Below are 14,958 nucleotides of genomic sequence, written 5' to 3' on the forward strand. Positions count from 1 at the left end.
GGACTAAACTCATGGACTCACCGGACACTCATGTGGTTTCTCCCCAGTATGAACCAGGAAGTGCTTCTGCAGGTGAGCGAACTGGGTGAAGTTCTTCCTGCAGGTCCCACACCTGTACGGTCTCTCCCCGGTGTGCACCCTTAAATGTACCTGGGAGAGAGAGAGACACACAAAGGGAGGTGAGAGAGAGTCTGGGTGTTACCTCGCCAGAGCTCGGAGCAACAACCCACGAACCTTCAGGTTGGAGAGCTGACTGAAGTTCTTTTGGCAGACTCTGCACTCGTAGCGGAGCTTTCCCTTCTCCCTGTGTAAGGGGCAGGGCAGCTTCCTGCCCCCCGTGACCCTCGGTGCCCCCGTGGTCCTCACATCTGGGGCCTCCTCTGCCTGGGCTCCTCCAGGAGGTGCAGCTGTGGCCTCCCTGGGGGATGGAGCTACGGCAGAAGGACCGGGACACGGACCCCCTGCGTTGACGACGGCTGCCTGACGAACCTCGGGCGTGTCGGACAGGGGCGTGGGAAAGCGTGGTGTCCTCCAGTCCACTGGTTTGGTAACTCCTGCGTCTTTAATATTTTTGGTCTCAATTGGTCCGGCGTGAGCCAGGACCTTGGGAGGAAATATCCCGTCGAATCCCGTTGGCTGGTAGGACGGCGCGGGACGCGCGGTTTGCGAGACGTGCACGTGCGGGTGTGGCCGTAGGACCCCTGCGTAGTATGGCCACAGGTGTCCTCCGACGGACAGGCCGGGAGACGAAGCGAGGTCAGCGAGGGAGGTCAGAGGTGAAGAGGGCCTGTAGGTGTCGTGGAGCACAGGGGCGCTCTCCCTCCCAATGTCCTGAGGACAGGAAAGCCTGTCCAGGAATCCCGCAGGGCGATGGCTCAGGACAGTAGAACAGTCCCTCTGCAGTATCTCCAACACCGTGTGCCCTTTCTTCTTTGTCTTCGTCCTCGTCAGCATCATCGCTCGACCAAGTCTTTACCCTAAAGGTCAGATACAAACCACAGGGAGGACATTAAACAGAAACTAGATAACCTACTTTCACAGTTAATAATGTAGATTTGTGAAAAACAAAAAAATGTATACTTTATTTATTATATTATATTCTGTTTATGACAGAAGCAAAAAATGGCAGACAATTTCATACATTGCAGCTGGTCACATCGATTCATCGATTGATTGTTCATCAGTAATTTGCTGTGTCATATTCTGTTGCCCCGGAGACAGGGTGGAACATATCAAGCACAGACACTTATCTGTAAGCACTATTTAGAGTAAGTGATTTTATAAGATTCATTTTTTAAAATAAAGTTCATTTTCTGAGCTTTAAGCCTAGCTGCAGAGTTAGGCTTTTAGAGCTAACGAATGTTGTTTGTCAGCACGCTGTGTGTAGTGACTAAACTACTAAATGCACTCAGACTTACAATGAAAACTTCAACTCTTCTGTGGAAAAATAATGAACACTGGTGGTGTGTGTTCAGAGTAATAATGAACACTAGTGGTATTTGTTCAGGGTAATAATGAACACTAGTGGTATTTGTTCAGAGTAATAATGAACACTAGTGGTATTTGTTCAGGGTAATAATGAACACTAGTGGTATTTGTTCAGGGTAATAATGAACACTAGTGGTGTGTGTTCAGGGTAATAATGAACACTAGTGGTATTTGTTCATAGTAATAATGAACATTAGGGGTATTTCTACCCCTGCTTGCCCACACTAATAATGCGAAAATTCGAAACTCTGAAAAATACCTATTTAAAGAACATTTATTTAAATCTAATAATTATATTTATACATTTATTAATTTATTATTAATTGATGTATAGGAGTATGTGTGTGTTTGTGTGTGTGTGTGTGTGTGTGAGAGAGAGAGAGAGAGAGAGAGAGAGAGAGAGAGAGAGAATGAGAATGGTAATACACAGTATATTTTCATTAGGGTTTGTGTGTGTGTGTGTGTGTGTGTGTGTGTGTGTGTGTGTGTGTGTGTGTGTGTGTGTGTGTGAGAGTGTGTGTGTGTGTGTGTGTGTGTGTGTGTGTGTGAGTGTGTGTGTGTCTGTGTGTGTGGGTGTGTGTGTGTACAGATGTACTGTGGTTTACCGTCTTGTTATTATGAGAGGGTAAACGGCTCAGAAATGTCAGATAATGGCTCTCTCACTTTCTAAATGAACACAGCCTTGATTCCTTGAAAATCAACCACCATCATACATTGTGAAATTGGTGAGCAACAACATTTAGGTGCTTGGCTCTCTGTTTGTGTGTGTGTGTGTGTGCTGTGTGTGAGGTGTGTGTGCTGTGTGTGAGGTGTGTGTGCGTGTGTGTTTGGCATCTGCCCGCCGCTTCCTAGCTGCATCAATATATGAAGTAGGTGTGTGTGTGTGTGTGTGTGTACTTTTACTGGCAGAGACAGACGAAGGGACATGCGTCACAGAATGCACACACACACACACACACACACACACACACACACACAACTAACTCAATAATCTTTCTCACAAAGCCAGTTTTAGATAAACATGCAATTCACTTATGCATGTCAACACTTAAAGAAAATAAATGATGTAATTATCTAATTTATTTAAATAAATTAAATGAATAAATAAATAAACTCCAGGTGATATGTAGAGATCTAGAGATATCCAACATTGTAGTGAAGGACACAGAGTTTATATATATAGATATTCAACATTATAGCACAGTTTCCAGAGAAACAGGACATTTGGACTGAGGTATTTTATCAGCTGCGCAAGCAAAGTGAAAAAGTTGATGTTTAAATCACGACATTCGTTCCATGCGGTTCCAACAAAAATGTTATGATGTGTGTTTTGGTGTGGACATAATTGCAGCACTAACAGCACTATCATGGCAACTAAAAGTTAAATGAGTAAATCATAACTATGAAGCAAACCCACACACAATCCACCACCTAGCCTGCCCTCCCAGTCTTCTCATCTGTAATCTCTCACAGGTAGGGGAATGTGCTGAGTGTGTTGAGCAGAGTCAAAGTGAAACCCGTTGACGCAGCAACTGCACCACCCAGCACGGAGGATGTTGGCGTGCGGGTGCGCTGAAACCCTCCGCGAACGTCTGAGCAAGAGTGGAAGACGCTGGCCGCAGTCATGCTTGCTTGGGGGGGGGTACACACGCCGCTCGTTCGGAGGATGTCCGTGACCAAGTTTCCATTTCCACACGCACGCACACACACACACACCCACCCCACCTTTCTCCAAATTCTTTGTAGGAGTTATTGATAGAGTTGACTTTAACATCTTGATTAGGTCTTATTTTTCTGCAACGCCGATCCTGGTACATTTATTATTATGATGATGATGATGACGATTATTTACATGTATATAGCACCTTCCTCTTACTGAAGGACACATTTTCCCATAATAGCTGCGTCTCTTTAATGACTGCTTTCCTCTCCAAAGGATGTGGATAGATTGGCTGCGAACCGGAACGAGTTTGCACTCGGAATCTCTGGAGTAGTAACATTCCCACAGCGGCTCGGGTTTGCCGGTAAACTGGGTGATGTGTCGTTTCTTTATTATAAAAAAACCCCCAAACAAACAAGAAAGTAAACGATCCTGCCTGGTGCTGTGCCAGCAAGCAGAACGTAGACGGTCCACTCACCGAGGCTGAGTCCAGACGAACGTCTCTTCCTGCTCTCTGGGGCGTCTTGGAGAGGGGGTCCTCTGTCTCTTCTTCTCACCTGTGTGTGGCGGTCTGTCTGTGTTGTGTGTGGACGCGTGACTGTGAAGAGAGGACCTAAAGACGAGCCTTGTCTTCTCCTCTGTACTCCGCCCCCTGAATTCGGACCCCTCCCCCTCCCTCTCTGCGTGTCTGCATCAGAACAGTTTCACTTGTTTGCATGGTGTGTGTGTGTGTGTGTGTGTGTGTGTAAAATCTTTGTGTATGCTTACACATTTACATACATCCTGTGGGCTCCATGCTGACATGCTGATGTCATGACTGCACTGACTGAATCACCAGCTGAGTTGCCAGTCAGCAGTGAAGTTTCATCTGTTCTGTACAGAAGAGGAGGTGCTTATAGGGAAGAGGCGGGGCTTATGGGCAGTGGCAGCACAGAGGTTATGGTGCTTGACTTGTAATCGGAAGGTTGTTGGTCCAAGTCCCAGCACTGCCAAGTTGCCACTGTTGGGCCCCTGAGCAAGACCCTTAACCCTCAATTGCTCAAGTTGTACTCAGTCATAATTGTAAGTTGCTTTGGATAGAAGCGTCAGCCAAATGCCGTAAATGTAAATATGGAGAAGAGGAGGGGCTTATAGAGAAGAGGAGGGGCTTACAAGGAAGAGAGGGGTCTTACAGCAATGAGGAGGGGCTTATAGAGAAGAGGAGGCTTATAGGGACAGTGAGCCTTCCACATGATCTCCTGGGCAACTGGATGGACACGTTGCACTAGTCTAAGACTAGTCTAAGTCTGAGGCAGTGTTGAACCCAGAACCTTGATGGTAACCTCTATTATAGGTGTGTGATGAAAATCCTATTTCTGTCCTGTCTTTCCTACCAACCACTATTGCTTCTGTAACATGTAGCCATGGGTGCACACACACACACACACACACACACACACACACACACACACACACAAAGCATTATAAGCTTGAGCATTATAAGCTTCCTGTGAGGTGTTTAAAGCAGACTTTGCCGGACACCTGCACCCTGTGATCTGACCTGTGCCCTGTTATGATAAATACTATGCCATCAATGTTATGTTGCATTTACAGATGTTGCCGGCTGCATCTCGATGTGCGGTCGCTCTAAAATCAAAAAGGAACCAGCAGGCATGTGAAGGGTGCAGCGGTGTCAATGACAGGCCGCTGTGGCAGATTCTGCCACACTCACTTCACAACACATCCTTGACGTAATCTCCAAAATCTGACCTTTGGTTTTAGATCCTCGCTGCAGTCTCTTCTTTGTCATCTGTTGTATTTCATTTTCAAACTGACTTTCTGAATGTCGTTTTGTGCTCGACTTGCGTGCTTATTAACGATACGAGTTAATTTTACAGCAGTGTTTTTGGTATGTTTTTGTCACATATACTCACCTTGGGTGGCCAAGAAACCCACGAATATTTGAAAGATAAAATACCCAACTTGACTAACTAACCATAACCGTTCAGCGAACAGCGCTACAAAATCTATTTAGCGAACTAAAGTGCAATTCCCGTTGAAACAGTCGGGGGCACTATGCCACCCACACGTCTTCTTTTTTTCCTCGCAGAGTTCTCGCTTGTGGCGCTGCTCATCCGCTTCGGGACTTCGCTCTCCAGAGTCACAGCGAGCTGTTACCTGGTCGCTTTGATCCGGTTTTACCGTAACCGTGTGAACGGACAGGTTTCTGCCACAATGCCTTTCCGGTATCCGAACGCGTACCGCGACGAAGCCGTAGTAAGTCGCCAGCGACGCACTGCTTAACGTTAGCTAGCCGGCTAACTAAGTGACCAGCTAGCTAGCCGGGGTAGGGAAAATGAATGGACGCTAATGCTAGCTGCCGTTCGCTAACGCTAATAATGCTAGCTGCCGTTCGCTAACGCTAATAATGCTAGCTGCCGTTCGCTAACGCTAATAATGCTAGCTGCCGTTGGTTAACGCTAACGCTAATAATGCTAGCTTCCGTTCGCTAACGCTAATGCTAGCTGCCGTTCGTTAACGCTAATGCCAGCTGCCGTTCGTTAACGCTAACGCTAATAATGCTAGCTGCCGTTCGTTAACGCTAACGCTAATAATGCTAGCTGCCGTTCGCTAACGCTAATAATGCTAGCTGCCGTTCGCTAACGCTAATAATGCTAGCTGCCGTTCGCTAACGCTAATAATGCTAGCTGACGTTCGCTAACGCTAATAATGCTAGCTGACGTTCGCTAACGCTAACGCTAACGCTAATAATGCTAGCTGACGTTCGCTAACGCTAACGCTAATAATGCTAGCTGACGTTCGCTAGCCGGGGCGTCTTTGTTTGACGTGAGCGGTGCTGTCATTCACTTCAGCCGGCTAGCTTACTGTAGACATAACGCTGACCTAGTCGCTACACCGTTAGAAGTGTGAGGTGTGAGGTAAATGTAGTTGAACATCATTAGCTAGGCAGGTTAGCGTCGCTGGCTAACTTACCTCAGGAATGTTTGTTGCCTACTGGTTAGCTACTGACTAGCCGAAGCGTTCAGTAACCAGCCAGCGTCGTGGCATGACGAGAAAACTTGATGGCTAACGGTTAGCTAGCCAGTGTCACAACGACGAAAATATTCAAAAGTTATCGCATAATAATAATAATAATAATAATATGACAAGATAACGTCCCACCGCTGCTAAGTTGCCACTGTTGGGCCCCTGAGCAAGACCCTTAACCCTCAATTACTCACGTTGTACTCAGTCATAACTAAATCGCTTTGGATAAAAGCGTAAGATAAATGCCGTTAATGTAGTATACTGGTTATTATTTTAATGAGAGTCCTGAACAGACTCCATCGTCTTCACCTCGGCAGGTGTCTTGTCAGATTCACTGCAGTCGTCTGAAAATAACTCCTTGTCAAATGAAATCTGATGCCTGGAGCCTACGTTGTGTGTGTTTTCAGGTGGACGACTATCACGGCCAAAAGATTCCCGATCCGTACAGCTGGCTGGAGGATCCGGACAGCGAAAAGACGCAGGTATAGCCCGCCTGATCCGACCTGAAACCCACTGCCTCTAATATACACTAATACAGGGGATACGCATTTTGCTTAGTAAAAGTGGTGTATTTTCCAATTTTATTAGTGCTGATTGCTTTTTTTTAACGTTATATCTTCTCCTGTGGCCTCCTCTTCTCTTTGTTCTTCTCGCTCTTGCACTTGTCTTGCTGTCGTCGTTGTGTGTGTGTGTGTGTGTGTGTGTGTGTGTGTGGGTTCGCTCTAACACACTCTCTCCCTCTCAGGCGTTCGTGATTGCCCAGAACCAGCTCACGTTACCCTTCCTGGACGAGTGTCCGGTCCGAGAGACCTTTAAAGAGCGCATGACTGAGCTCTACGACTACCCCAAATACAGCTGCCCCTTCAAGCGGGGCAACAGGTGAGAGACTCGCGTCTGCGTCACGTCCAGCTCGCCTTCTGTGCAGGACAATTCTGAAGAACTCCTGTTTTTGATGTATATTGGAGAAAGGGATTTACATAGAAACTCAACTCTATAATGTCATCATTTATGTGTGTGGTTGTTGTTTTTTGGTTTTGTGTGATAGGTGACATGAATAACACTGATTATCTTGTTACAATAATGCCTCTCAAGTGGTGGAATGTATTGACCAAGCATGAACAAGCAGCACGTGTGAGGAACTGAGTGACCTCAGAAAAGGGCCAAACCGTGATGGCTAAACGACCGGGTCAGAGCACGTCCAGGACGGCAGGTCCTGTGGGATGTGACTGGGATAACACCTGCCCAAAGTGTTCCAGGGAAGGACAACCCATGAACCGGCAACAGGCTCACGGGCGCCCGGGGTTGAGTGAAGGCAAAGTGCTGAAAGTTCGTTTTGACGCCTTTATCATAGTCAAAACACACAGTGCATCACAGCTATCTGTGTATGGGGCTGTGTAGCCACAGACCGGTCAGAGTGCCCATACCGACCTCTGTCAACTTCCCAAAGTGCCTACAACGTGTGTGTGATTATTAGAACCAGACCATGAAGTAGTGGAAGAAGATGGCCTGGTCTGTGTGCATCACTTACCCAGGGATCAGGAGAGCACCGTGTGATGTGATGCTCTGGGAAACATAGGGTCCTGGTATTCATGTTGATGTTACTTTGACATGTACCGTCCACCTAAACGCTGTGGTGGACAGAGCACAGTCCTCCCTGGTAATGGTATTCCCTAATGTCAGAGGATTCTTTCAGTGGGATAGAGACCTTCACAGGTCTTGTGGAGTCCCCGTACCCCAGGACACTTTCACAGGTCTTGTGGAGTCCCCGTACCCCAGGACACCTTCACAGGTCTTGTGGAGTCCATGCCTTGGTGTGTCTGCTGATTTGAAGAACCTACACAAGACTAGGCAGGCGGTTTTAATGTTCCCGTTGATCTGTATGGCCGATGTGTGTTTGACATCCGAACAAAGTTTGACTTTTGAATATTACGTGATGTTTTGGTGCTACATCTGTAACGAGGCCGTGGGTAGAACCACCTGTAGCGCTGGTCAGCGCTGGTTACAGCTTACTGTTGTGCTGTTATTGGATTTCAAGCTTGCAGCATCCAAAAGTGGGATCACGCTGGGTATGTGGTCAGATGAATCGACGGAGCCAAAACATCCCGACGGCATGAATAACTGTGGCGCACATCCGGTTTCGGAGTCCGAAAACCTTCGGGCTGGCAAAGCGGCAGATTCGGACCGAGTGAATCGAGCGACGGCCGTCTGTAGAGCTCAGGCGGCGGCGTTGGTTCCGCCGCGCCGGGCCATTCACCGAGCCCTTTGTTTCCCTGCCAGGTATTTTCACTTCTACAACACAGGCTTGCAGGACCAGAGCGTCCTCTACGTGCAGGCAGACCTGGAGGCGGAGCCGACCGTGTTCCTCGACCCGAACACGTTCTCAGACGATGGGACCGTGGCTTTACGAGGTGACTTGCTATGTGTGAGACTGTATTTTTGTGACTGTGTCAGTGTGTCTGGGTGTGTATATGACTAGTATTGACCACTAAAGGGCAGTGTGTGAGAGCTGGAATAGTGAGGGTACTCCCCCCCCCCCCAGGTTATACGTTCTCGGAGGATGGCGAGTACCTGGCGTATGGCACCAGTGCCAGCGGCTCTGATTGGGTGGAGATCCATTTCCTGCGGGTGGAGGGGGCAGAGCCACTGGAGGACCGACTGGAGAGAGTGAAGTTCACATGTATGTCCTGGACTCACGATGGGAAAGGCCTGTTCTACAACGCATACCCCGACCAGGAGGGCAAGAGTGATGGTAGCTCACACACACACACACACACACACACACACACACACACACACACACACACACACACACACACACACACACACACATACACACACATACACACACACACACACACACGCAGTGTGGACTAGCACAGCAAGAGTGATGGTAGCTCACACACACACACACACACACGCAGTGTGGACTAGCACAGCAAGAGTGATGGTAGCTCACACACACACACACACACACACACACGCAGTGTGGACTAGCACAGCAAGAGTGATGGTAGCTCACACACACACGCAGTGTGGACTAGCACAGCAAGAGTGATGGTAGCTCACACACACACACACACACGCAGTGTGGACTAGCACAGCAAGAGTGATGGTAGCTCGCACACGCAGTGGGGACTAGCACAGCAAGAGTGATGGTAGCTCGCACACGCAGTGGGGACTAGCACAGCAAGAGTGATGGTAGCTCACACGCACACGCAGTGTGGACTAGCACAGCAAGAGTGATGGTAGCTCGCACACACACACACACACACACACACACACACACACACGCAGTGTGGACTAGCAAGAGTGAAAAGTGTATCTGTTCTTACACATAATTTCTCTATATTCTGTCTTTATCTACCTCTGTCATCCTTCTCTCTCTCTCTCTCTCTCTCTCTCTCAGGCACTGAGACGTCCACTAATCTGAACCAGAAGCTGTACTACCATGTGCTTGGTTCTCCACAGTCTCAGGATGTCCTGTGTGCAGAGTTCCCTGACCAGCCCAAATGGATGAGTGGAGCTGAGGTTACACACACACACACACACACAGAACCCATATAGTTCACAGACATTGACTACATTTACAGACATGCACAACTGTTCATCTTCCGTATTCTGCTTTTGAAGATTTAAGCTGTGTGTTTGTGTGTATTGTGTTTGTGTGTCACCCAGGTGTCTGATGATGGCCGTTATGTGTTGCTGTCTATCAGAGAGGGTTGTGATCCAGTCAACAGACTGTGGTACTGTGACCTCGACACTGTTCCTGATGGCATCACAGGTGCCTGCTCCCTCCGTCCCTAGCCCGTGCTCCCTAGCCCCTGCTCCCTCCACTCCTGCTCCCTCCGTCCCTAGCCCCTGCTCCCTCCACTCCTGCTCCCTCCATCCCTAGCCCCTGCTCCCTCCACTCCTGCTCCCTCCATCCCTAGCCCCTGCTCCCTCCACTCCTGCTCCCTCCATCCCTAGCCCCTGCTCCCTCCACTCCTGCTCCCTCCATCCCTAGCCCCTGCTCCCTCCACTCCTGCTCCCTCCATCCCTAGCCCCTGCTCCCTCCATCCCTAGCCCCTGCTCCCTCCACTCCTGCTCCCTCCACTCCTGCTCCCTCCACTCCTGCTCCCTCCACTCCTGCTCCCTCCATCCCTAGCCCCTGCTCCCTCCACTCCTGCTCCCTCCACTCCTGCTCCCTCCACTCCTGCTCCCTCCGTCCCTAGCCCCTGCTCCCTAGCCCCTGCTCCCTCCACTCCTCCCTCCATCCCTAGCCCCTGCTCCCTCCACTCCTGCTCCCTCCATCCCTAGCCCCTGCTCCCTCCACTCCTGCTCCCTCCACTCCTGCTCCCTCCGTCCCTAGCCCCTGCTCCCTCCACTCCTGCTCCCTCCACTCCTGCTCCCTCCACTCCTGCTCCCTCCACTCCTGCTCCCTCCGTCCTCCGCTTGTGTGTCTGGAATATTGTATTGGTTGTTGTAGGTCACATGGTCTGGTCACATTCACTCCGCAGCTGTCATGTACCATGTGAATCCCAAAAGTCACACATCCCCTCCTGTCCCAGCGCGACCTTACCGACTCTCTGCCGTCTCCGTGCCGACAGGCCTGTTGCCGTGGGTGAAGCTGATCGACAACTTCGACGCGGAGTACGAGTACGTGACCAACGAGGGCACGGTCTTCACCTTTAAGACCAACCTGGACGCGCCGCGCTACCGCCTCATCAACGTGGACTTCGCCCAACCAGCACAGAACCTGTGGAGGGAGCTTCTCCCCCAGCACCGCAAGGACGTCATCGGTGAGGTCAAGCCCATGGAGGGGCGGGGCCGATCGCTGCTGTCTGTGGTGGGAGGGAGGGGCAGTTGATTAACGTACAACAGCTGGGAGGCATCTGTAGGCTGAGTGTGTAGCTCATGAATAATTAACGGTATGTTAATTAGAGTAACGTGACGGAGGGCCATCAGTTGGTTTCTATAAACGTAGTTATTTGAACGAGTCTCTTTTCCCTCTCTTCTTTTCTCCCCCCCGCCCCCCCCCCCCCCCGCTCCTCAGTGTTTGCCGCATGCACCCACTCCACCTGTCTGTTCGTCTGCTACCTCCACGACGTGAAGAACGTTCTGAAGATGTACGCGCTGGGCTCGGGCGAGGAGCTGAAAACCTTCCCGCTGGAGGTGGGCTCACTGGTGGGCTTCACCGGACGCAAGAAGGACTCTGAGATCTTCTACCACTTCACTTCCTTCCTCTCGCCTGGTGCGTCTCCCTGCCCGCTGCGTGCGTGCGTGCGTGCGTGCGCGTGTGTGTGCGTTTGTTTGTTTGTTTGTTTGTTTGTTTGACTCTCGTGTCTCCATGTAGCCATCATCTACCACTGTGATCTGACCAAATCAGCTCTGCAGCCGAGCGTCTTCAGGGAGGTCACGGTGAAGGGCTTCAACCCTGCAGACTACCAGACCACGCAGGTGCTTCTCACACACACACGCACATGCACATACACACACACACACACACACACACACACACTCACACACACACACTCACACACCCCAGTTCACTAATGGTCTTTGTGTGTGTGTGTGTGTACGTGTACGTGCAGGTCTTCTACACCAGTGTGGACGGTACCCAGGTGCCCATGTTTATCGTACATAAGAGAGACATTGACCTGGACGGCTCACACCCCGCCTTCCTTTACGGATACGGAGGATTCAACATCTCCATTACACCCAGTTACAGGTCACACACACACACACACAGTCCCCTACCTACAAATAACAACACACACACACTCCTAGCTATATGCAACCTCTTCCTACACACACATATGTCCTTTCTCTGGTTTTGTGTGCCGCGTGCACACACACTCACACTATCTGAAGGTAAGATATCTGTGTGTGTGTGTGTGTTGGCTGCAGTGTGTCCAGGCTCATCTTTGTGCGGCATCTGGGTGGAGTGTTAGCTGTAGCCAACATCAGAGGCGGAGGAGAGTATGGAGAAACATGGCACAAAGGTAACACACACACACACACACACACACACACACACACACACACACACACTCTCTCTCACACTCACTCTCACACACACACACACACACACACACACACGAAACAACTTTATTCATTTCTGTATAGACCAGTTTGGAGAGAGCTGGGAGATCGATGTGTAAACTGGTTCATGACAGCCAATCTTCTGCTAGCAGACCATTAAAATGGCGAGAGATGGTGTCTGGATAATCCATATTCCAGTATAATCCATATTATTAGGAATATTAAAATATTCCTTCACCTGATGCCACTCTGTCACTTTCTGCGAGCAGTACATCCACGACCACCAAACCTGTGATCTGTTTAACACCGGTCTAGATGGAGCGTTTTTATTAGTCACATGTGAAACTTGATGTCATTCAGATGATGAACGAATGACACATTTGACTAATAATATATTTTCCCCACCCACATGATCTTGCTGATGTATCCAAAAAAAGCAAAGCTGTTTTAGAGAAAAGTCGGTTAGTTTTGTAGATAAGCTGTGGAGAAAGACTTTTAAATGGTGATACTCAGGAACAAAGGTCTGCTTTGACTTTATCTTCTTGTTAATATGATTTGGGAGGTTTTTACATCCTACATTTAAAATAATGACACTAAGAAAGCTACGCAAACACCGTTGAGACGTAACCTGACCGCTCAAATTCACCTGCTCATTTTGGAACTGAGGTTTTTGGGGGTTTTTTTTCCTCTCCCTGCAAGTGTGCTTCTGTACCTGAGCGTTCTTTCATCTGTGTTCCCTCTCTCTCTCCATCCCTCTCGTTCTTCCTGACTAGCGGGGATGTTGTCGAACAAGCAGAACTGCTTCACGGATTTCCAGTGCGCCGCAGAGTATCTGATAAAGGAGGGCTACACCTCCCCGAAGAAACTCACCATCAATGGGGGCTCCAACGGGGGTCTCCTCGTGGGTACGACACACACACACACACACACACACACACACACACACACACACACACACACACACTCGGGTCTATCTGTGCGAACACCGGCATGTGATCAAACACGCTTGACGCGTGAACCGGAAACCATCTGAAAACTGAAAAACTTTACAAACGGGAAACTCCTGGAGCTCAAGAGCGGAACCCCCGCGCCCACGCTTGATCGGCCGGCTGCCTTCTGCTCTCCCCAGCGCGTGCGTTAACGTATGCTGGATGTTTAAACCTCCCCCCCCCCCCCTCCCGTTCGTGTGCGAGCAGGGGCGTGTGTGAACCAGCGGCCGGACCTCTTCGGCTGCGCCGTGGCTCAGGTGGGGGTCATGGACATGCTGAAGTTCCACAAGTTCACCATCGGCCACGCCTGGACCACAGACTTTGGCTGCGCCGAGGTCAAGGAGCAGTTCGACTGGCTCATCAAGTGGGTTAGCTCGTAAAATACACACACACACACACACACACACACAGGATTAGATATAAACCTTATTTTAACAAATTCAGATGCACCGTTCTCGCGCTCTCGTTTTTGCACGCTCTTATTCTCGCTCGCTCTCTCTCAGGTACTCTCCCCTTCACAACATCCACATCCCCGAGGGAGACGGCGTCCAGTACCCGGCCGTGCTGCTGCTGACGGGTGACCACGATGACCGCGTGGTGCCTCTCCACTCCCTCAAGTACATCGCCACCCTACAGCACGTGATTGGCCGCTGGCCCGGGCAGAAGAACCCACTGTTCATCCACGTGGACACCAAGTCTGGCCACGGCGCTGGGAAACCCACCAGCAAGGTCATCCAGGAGGTCGCGGACATGTACGCCTTCATCGCCCGCTGCCTGGACCTCTGCTGGCTCAACTAAAACACACACGCAGTTCTTCAGTTGTTTGTTTGTACCTGGATGGTTGACTGTGTTGTTCATTGGTCAGATTCTGCCTTGTCCAGTCCCCCACTGGGGGACCACAGCCATAAGGCATCTGGGACACTGCGCACTGGGTTTATTTATTTGTAGGACTACAGAAACCACGTAAACATGTTCTTGAGGCATTAAGTTCTGATGTGTATTACGGCTGAGCAGCACGGAGTGGCAGAGACAGTCCCTCACAGCGTGTGCGTGCGTGTGCGTGTGTGAGGGTGAGTGGATTCGTGTCACATCTTCACTGAAGCTTGTTTCTACCTCCAGATTTATGCAGATGGTTTGAACCTTTTCAAGTGGGGGGAAAAACGACACCACAGAAAAATAAAACCAATCGTGTAAGAAACACACACTGTTCCTGCCACTCTGCCTTTGAGGAGACCTGAAGAGTCTTGGGCTGTTTTGGTTGTTTGGAAACTTCTGCAAATAGTGTTTATATGCCACCTTCACAGTGTTTTTTCCATAGTTTGGTATCTTTTTCTCAGCACGACCTGATGTAGACGGGTTATTTATTCACTTTGCCATAGTTTGATATACATACTGGACCCCAAACACAAAAACAGATTTGAATTTGTTTTTTTTTAATGCTATAAAAACCCAACATACACAATGAAACATTTTAAAGAGTGAAAATGAAAACCAGTTGCAAATGTGAATATATAAAAGTAATATTGAGATAATTCCACTTGGTCTGTCGACAGCAAGACCTAGAATGACGTTTCGAGCCAGCACTTCAGAGGGCAGTGTTCATCTTGGCGTCTTGAAGCAGCCATGTAGTTCCATTATGTGTTCAGTGATGGTTTTATTCCAATTGAAATTCTACAAGTCTACTTTCCAGTTCCCCATACTGTACATATTTTTTTGTTTGTTTGTTTTGTTTTGCATTAAGCAAACTCTTTAACTAGTGTAGTGTAATGGAAA

At 49.3% G+C, this 14,958-nt stretch overlaps 2 protein-coding genes across 4 annotated transcripts in view; one reads left to right on the top strand and one right to left on the bottom strand.

Annotated features, from left to right (window-relative positions):
* prdm1c (PR domain containing 1c, with ZNF domain) overlaps positions 1–3,769 on the bottom strand; it is a 4,218-nt gene extending 449 nt beyond the window's left edge. The window contains exons 1-3 of the mRNA XM_027032744.3: positions 3,627–3,769; positions 235–977; positions 22–150 (exon numbers count right to left, since the gene is read on the bottom strand). Coding sequence (XP_026888545.2) covers positions 22–150; positions 235–957 — 852 coding nt within the window. The 5' untranslated portion in view covers positions 958–977; positions 3,627–3,769. The remainder of the gene's footprint in view (positions 1–21; positions 151–234; positions 978–3,626) is intronic.
* Positions 3,770–5,220: 1,451 nt separating this feature from the next.
* prep (prolyl endopeptidase) lies at positions 5,221–14,387 on the top strand. 3 transcript variants are annotated; one of them, XM_027032741.3, is made up of 15 exons: positions 5,221–5,404; positions 6,583–6,657; positions 6,921–7,054; positions 8,453–8,583; positions 8,715–8,924; positions 9,582–9,703; positions 9,851–9,956; positions 10,762–10,953; positions 11,208–11,405; positions 11,508–11,611; positions 11,746–11,882; positions 12,062–12,156; positions 12,970–13,101; positions 13,393–13,549; positions 13,689–14,387. In XM_027032741.3, exons 1-15 carry the CDS (start codon positions 5,363–5,365, stop codon positions 13,981–13,983), a joined length of 2,130 nt encoding a protein of 709 aa, XP_026888542.2. In that variant the 5' UTR covers positions 5,221–5,362; the 3' UTR covers positions 13,984–14,387. The 3 variants fall into 3 exon arrangements, with proteins under 3 accessions (XP_026888542.2, XP_081551536.1, XP_081551535.1); XM_081695410.1 differs by lacking the exon at positions 5,221–5,404 and adding an exon at positions 5,717–6,492; XM_081695409.1 differs by lacking the exons at positions 5,221–5,404; positions 6,583–6,657 and having other exon boundaries at positions 6,929–7,054; positions 7,221–8,583.
* The last annotated feature ends 571 nt before the right edge of the window (positions 14,388–14,958 follow it).

Source organism: Electrophorus electricus, chromosome 2 (genome assembly GCF_041902795.1).
Source record: "Electrophorus electricus isolate QZ-2024a chromosome 2, ASM4190279v1, whole genome shotgun sequence".
Classification (NCBI taxonomy): Eukaryota; Metazoa; Chordata; class Actinopteri; order Gymnotiformes; family Gymnotidae; genus Electrophorus; species Electrophorus electricus.